Source organism: Aplysia californica, unplaced genomic scaffold (genome assembly GCF_000002075.1).
Source record: "Aplysia californica isolate F4 #8 unplaced genomic scaffold, AplCal3.0 scaffold00667, whole genome shotgun sequence".
NCBI lineage: Eukaryota > Metazoa > Mollusca > Gastropoda > Aplysiida > Aplysiidae > Aplysia > Aplysia californica.
The window spans coordinates 411959-418749 of NW_004797937.1; the positions used below are offsets into that span (position 1 = coordinate 411959).

The 6791-nt window shown below is 42.1% G+C and overlaps 1 protein-coding gene across 2 annotated transcripts in view; it reads left to right on the forward strand.

Moving 5' to 3' along the window:
* Positions 1–6139, forward strand: part of LOC101859889 (kynureninase) — a 45508-nt gene extending 39369 nt beyond the window's left edge. For both annotated transcript variants that reach the window (XM_013087987.2, XM_005108192.3), the window contains 5 exons: positions 933–1031; positions 2439–2565; positions 3387–3472; positions 5143–5388; positions 5813–6139. In XM_013087987.2, the coding sequence (XP_012943441.1) occupies positions 933–1031; positions 2439–2565; positions 3387–3472; positions 5143–5388; positions 5813–5962 (708 nt within the window). In that variant the 3' untranslated portion in view covers positions 5963–6139. The remainder of the gene's footprint in view (positions 1–932; positions 1032–2438; positions 2566–3386; positions 3473–5142; positions 5389–5812) is intronic.
* The last annotated feature ends 652 nt before the right edge of the window (positions 6140–6791 follow it).

The following is a 6791-nucleotide window of genomic DNA, read 5'->3' on the forward strand; positions in this document are numbered from 1 at the left end:
GAAGCTAGAGAGGTGAGCAGAGTAAGCCTGATTCCCTGTAAAGACTTCTCTGTTGACATCCACCCCTTGGCGGTCATATGACTTAATGCAGTTGCGAGCGCCGTAAAACCTTACTAAAACTAACTATGAATTTGACCCCTGTGTTGATTTTTTGCCAATATCTCCATTAGGGCTTGCTAGAAGTCAGCTCATTTCGTTAGCACCCCTCAAGCAGTATTTTTCTCTCCTGTTTATGGTTTTCTGTTTCGTTTCTTAAAAGAAATTTAGAAATATACTTTTCGCTGGACTGGTGCATCAACTACATTTCATCACCATATCTTTGTGACATGGTCATCGAATAAAATATTCCATCTCGGCCTTTAAGATTGGCGAAGAAAAGACTTTTAAGACCTGTCCAATGCAAAAGTCAGAGACTCGGAGGGAAAGCTTTTTCACACCACGCCCCCTCCCTGTGGAACGCTCTGCCAGCTTATGTACGGGAGTCTATCACTTTAACACAATTCAAATCAATGCTTAAAATGCATAATTTGTTTCAGTCCAGCTTCAATCTGTAATTTCCGACTTTCCCGGTACAAATATTATAATGTTCTCTCAGTATCTATTATGTTCTCACTGTATCGTTTATTCTTACTGTTCTGTTCTGTAACAATTTATGACTGTGTGATATCATCAATGTGTATGAGGGTGTCTGGGTTAGTTTTGTGGGATTGTCTTTAATCAAGGATGTACTGGAGAGAGCGAGAAAGAGAGAGTGAGAAAGAGAAAGAGAGAGAGAGACAGGAGAGAGAGAAAGATGATTACTATAGGAGCTGTGGGCTGCATATGTTCTTTGTATTATTGTACAGCGCATTGAGCACTTCTTTGTGGAAATGCGCTGTATAAATGCAATATATTACAATTATTATTATTATGTTTGCCCATATCGCCTGTAGGGTTGTTACGTAGGATGGGACCTGGCTCACGCGGCAGGGAACGTCCCTCTGTATCTGCATGACTGGAACGTGGACTTTGCCTGCTGGTGCTCATACAAGGTAGGTTTTGTAACTTTTTCACTTAATAGAATAATTGTATCACGGCGGGATGGAATCGGGTGCTCGGCAATATCAGGTCATGTGGAGTTATCGGTGTCATCTTAAAAAGGGATGTAAATCTTCCGGCTTTTCCGTCCGACTTGCCATTTGGGCCCCAGCTTTTAACTAAAGCCTACTATAAACAATACATATTATATATACTAAATAGAGAATATTTGTTGTAATAGAGGGGAAGAAACAAATATTATTTATTCTCACTGTATTCTTATTTCAGTTTGTGCGCGCGCGCCGTATATTTTCCGGCTTTTTTTTCAAAACCTGTTTACATCCGTGCTTAAAGTTTGTTCATTTGTCTATGGAAAAAGTACTTATCTATCTTGAATAGAAAAAGAGATATATTTGCGATTGAAAGAGGTGAGGGCCGCCTGGTTTTAGAGTTAAATTAGAGAGAAAATAGCTGTCAAAGTTTGGTGGCTTATATAGCCCTAGAATGCTTGGAAACTGAAAAATTTACATTTTTTGTGCCTTTAATCGACGATTTCCAGTAAAACCAACACGGAAATGTGTTTTTAAATGGACATAAACGTAAAAGATGTTCAGCCCCCCAAATATTAGATAAAAATTGTCGAATGATAAAATTGTTGGTTTCTTTGATGTCGTTATCTTAATGAGCACCTGATTTCACCATGATGTCTCACAATTGTGATACAGGCTCCTTACTCTAACAGCTGCCTGTCCAAAGACAATCACCTGTACATACGATCAACTCTCCCCCCCCCCTCGCCCTTGCAGGTTTTTTTCCCTATATTTAAATAACACTGTCCAAAACGTCCACCTATCTAATAATAATAATAGATAGCATTTGTATATCGCAAATCCCCACGCAACAGCAAGCTCTATGAGCTTCACAATCTATACTATTACCCCAGCAGACCTGAGAGCATTCTGAAACAACTTCAACTTCCTGGGAAGCGTACAGTGTAGGCAGCCATTTATAGGTGCTTAAACACTATCATACTGACAAGATCTTTCGCTTTCTATGGTCGGGTACCCATTTCCACTTGGGTGTAGTGAGGAAAATTCATGTAAAGTGCCTTTCCCAAGGACACAACATCGGGCCTGCGGCTCGAACCCCCGACCCCGCAACCTCACGATTATAAGTCTGGTAGCCTAATCAATAGGCCACCGACGCCACAAGACCCCCACATTTCTCCTGGATAAAGAGTGGCTGTCTTGGACAATTTTGGCTGTACTTAATAGTTTGATGTCGTCTCCTTCGTCAGAGTAGTAACAGAGCAGTCTTAACGGTGTTGAAGCGAATGTGGGATTTATGGTTCCAAGAGGATGACACAAATAAGCACAGCTGGTGGTTCTCGTTTAGTAACATGACTTGTTACATTTGTGCAGTACCTGTGTGCCAGTGCGGGCGGATTGGCCGGTCTTTTCATCCACGAGAAGCACCGCAGCAACGACTTCCCCAAACTGCTGGGCTGGTGGGGTCACGACCTCTCCTCCAGATTCGTCATGGACAACAGTGAGTGGACAATTTTGTCACTGCTCATGAATTTAAGTCATTTCTTTTTTTTCTTTTTTTATATTTTTACATGGTCCTTTGGTATCTCACTAGTGCTTTTGTGTCGTCATTTTGGGCAACAGTGAGTGAACAATATTGTCACTGCTCATGTATAGTCGTTTCTTTTTTTTAAAATTTATTTTTGCCTGGCCCTTTGGTAACAGCAAGTGCTTTTGTTTGTAATAGTTAACACGAAAAAGTGGAATGTTTTAATTTTTTTTAAATGTTTTAAAATTTTATTAATCTTTTTTTTTTTAGTAAGTGTTTTAAGCCACTCGCAACTGCATATGAGCGTGCATGACACATAAACATTTTCAGTTGGTAGGAAATTTTGAATTTTGCGCTGGTGGCTGTCGAAGCCTACTCTTATCTAGTTTAGACCACCTAGGGATCTTTAACGTGCGCAACTTGCACACAGGCCCTTCGAGATTTTTCGCCCTTGTCTGAGAGGGCTAGGTGTAGATCTTTCCTACCAGAAGATCAGGGGTGTGGCTGAAAGACAGCAGTAAAAAGGAGCCAAGGAGTAGCAGTAGAAAGGCTGCAGAAAGAGTTAGGAGCCCAGAGGAGGGGGCAAAGGAAGTGAAGGGGTGGGGGCAGAAAGAGGAGATGAAAGCAGACAACTGAACATGGTTAGAGAGCAGGAAAGGAGGTGAAGATCAGGGTAACGTAGCTTTTTTAAGAGCATCCGAGCAAAGAAATGAATGGAGAACCATGATCGATAATGTCTCTCGCAGATCTGGCACTTGATGATGATGATGATAAATCTCTTTTTCTGTCTTCAGATATGGATCTGATCCCTGGAGCCCGGGGCTACCGTGTGAGTAACACGCCAGGCTTTCTTTGTGTTCCTCTCAAGGCCAGTCTGGAGGTGAGTCTTTTGCACTTTGAGAGGACAACCATAACCCCCCCCCCCTCTATCTCTCTCTCTCTCTCTCTCTCTCTCTCTCTATCTCTCTCTTTCTCTCTGTCTGTCTCTGTCTCTTTCTGCATCTCTCTGTCTGTCTGTCTGTCTCTGTCTCTCTCTCTGTCTGTTCTGTCTGCCTCTCTCTCTCTCAGTCTCTCTCTGTCTCTCTGTCTCTCTGTCTCTCATTCTCTCTCTCTCTCTCTCTCTCTCTCTCTCTCTCTCTCTGTGTCTCTCTCTCTGTCTCTCTTTCTCTCTCACTCCCTGCCTCTGTCTCTGTGTCTCACTCTCTCTCTCTGTCTCTCTCTGTCTCTCTTTCTCTGTCTCTGTCTCTCTCTGTCTCTGTATCTCTCTCTCTCTCTCTCTCTCTCTCTCTCTCTCTCTCTCTCTCTCTCTCTCTCTCTCTCTCTCTCTTCCCCCCCCCCCTCATATTGGGTGCAGGCCAACTATAAGGTCTTTCCCTGTCTCTATTTTAGGCAAACAGCTTTATCTTGGCTTTCTCATGTTCTGTTTATTTGCTATGATTGCGGAAACTTACACTTTATCTTATATGCTCCCTTAGATTTATCATCCGTTGGGTCACCTGTGACAGGTGACAACAAATCTCATCCACTCCTCTCGGCTCTCTGCTGTCTTGAGTGTGTCTTGCAGATCCATTGGAGTCCATTCTCGGATGTTTTCCTCCCATTTCTTCTTCGAACTTGCTCTGTTTTTTTTTAAAATGATGTGCTATATTTTTCAGTTCATTAAGCCCACCTGGTATACAGTGGAACTCGGATTCAACGAGGTCGCTGGGCCTGACCTTTAACCTCGTTGAATCAGAGTGTTCGTTATAGCAAACACAAGGTTTTGTGTAGATAATTAGAGGCACTGAACAAGTAATGTGTAAAGAGAAGTCACAAGCAGTGCCTGAAATGCCTGCATATTATGAGCTGTGTAAAAAAAAGAACGATTCGTTCAAATGCCTGTGTCATCTCGATTGTTTACCAAAAAAAGTTGTGTTGCTGTGTAGAGCCTAGCGTACGGCAAATTTTGATTCCATAGACCAGTGCACAATTCATTATGTAGATCAATGTCATGACTAGCTTATTTTTGTAATAATGATCAGTTACCGAGGGTAAAAAGACTGACTCGTTTGTATATGTGACGTTCAACGCCCGGCACGCTAGTCCCCCCCCCCCCCTGACACGCACACACAGCCACTCGTGTGAAGGCCACCCATCTGACCCCGAGACATGCCAGAGTAGACACGTGCGCCTGCCAACAACACATGTGTTGGTATTTTAAAAGGCCGCTGATTGGTCGCATGCAATCGGCTAAGTGAATAATGGTTCACGATGCAGATGCAATGGATGGTTTCCGGGAATAGATAAAGTTCGTTCTGGGAGAAAAATTAGCGAAGCCACGTCTTCGGGGGCTGTTCACCCTAGAAGCAGCCTCGTTGAATCCGAGCTCGCTGATTTAAGTGCTCGTTGAATCCAGGTTACTTTTATTGATTTTAAAGAAGAAAAAAAACGAGGAATCTATCTCATCTCGTTGAATCCGAGTTCTCGTTGAATCCGAGCTCGTTAAATCCGAGTTCCACTGTAATTGAGCTCTGATAACAGTTGGGGTTTTTTTTTTCACATATTTTACAGATTTTCAGCAAGACAAGCATGGAAGAGCTTCGAAAGAAGTCCTTGCTGTTGACGGGATATTTAGAGGCCCTGATTCGACGCTCGTATCAACGGCCTGTGGGTCAGAAAGTGGAAGACGATGGCATGTCAGTGTACATTGACATCTTCACACCGCACGACCCTCAACAGAGAGGGGCTCAGTTGTCACTAGCCTTCAATGTCTGCATAGAAGAACTTTTCAAGGAGCTGGAAAAACGTGGTGTTGTGGTAGGTGTTACTAAAGCTTTGCCCTCTCTTGTTTTTTGTTTTGTTTTTACACTCTTGATTCAGCCTGACTCTATATCTTGACTATGTTTGCCGAAACGTACACTTTAATTTATTTGTGTGTTTTATCTAATTGATATTTGATGTCTCCTATTTAAACTAGAGTGAAATGAACCTAAAGTTTGTGTTTGCTAAGTTTTCTAATCAAACAGACTGTCAGATTTTGATAGGTTCAAATGTGTTGATAAATTATGATCGAACAGACAGACAGAGAGTTTGAATGGTTGAAATGTTTTCCGAATTATCACAATTCAATTCTACATGAGGTTTAGGGGATGGAAGTGGGGGGGGGGGGGGAGGGGGGGGGGGTGGAATGAGAGTTGACATGGGTAAAAGTAACAACTGTGCCATTTGCTTACCTCCTCAGTGTGACAAGAGGTTGCCACGGGTGATTCGCATCTCCCCCAGCCCGATGTACTGCAGCTTCCTGGATGTGCACAGGTTCATGGGATACTTACGCGATGCTCTGTCGGCAGCCAAGGCTTCACTGGGTCACCTAAACACTCAGAAAGTTTGAGGCATTTCGGCGTAGGCAGCTGGAGTTTTTGCTGGCAAACTGTTTTATTTCATTTGTAAATGAATTGAGAGTGATTTTGATAATTACTGTGATGCTTAGGCACTTGATTATAAATATGTGAGGCAGCGTGGTGGAATCAGGCTCTCGTCAATTTTTGGGCATGTAGAGTTATTGGTATCATCTTAAAGCTTGGTCCCTTGTCTTTATTTGGATGAAAAAAATATCCATTTATCTGAAGACAAGTCGAGATATTTGCGAAAGAAGAAAGAAGGAGGTAGGGGTCACTTGTTTTCAGAGGTAAAATTAGTGAAAAAATGGCCGCCAAGATTAGTTATTTCCTTAGCTTAAGAGTCCGTGGTAACTGAAAATTTACATTTTTTGGTGCCTTTAATCAACGTTTTTCAGAAAAATTCAAACAGAAATGAGTTCTTTAATGGGAATGAAAGCCAAAAAACAAAAATTTGATAAAAATGCACAAATCTGCGGAAAAATGCAAGTTTCTTCACTTTAATTATTTTAACAAGAGCCTCATTCCACCACGCTGCCCCACATATATATATAAATATAATATGTATGTTAGGCCAAGTGGGAATTTTTTTTTTTTCCTGAGGTAGATACAGTGGTCTCTGGGAAATGAATCGCACCTCGTGGGACAAGAAAAGTGTGCCTTGAAGCAAATGTACTCTTAAAGGTGAATTTCAAAGGGGAGTAATCTAAAGTAAGTATTCTGTTGAATTTCATTGAATGTCGTGATCATTGAGCCGAGCTCACTCGAGCTGTGACATCGTTGAGCTGTGATGTCATTGAGCCGAGCTGTGACATCGTTGAG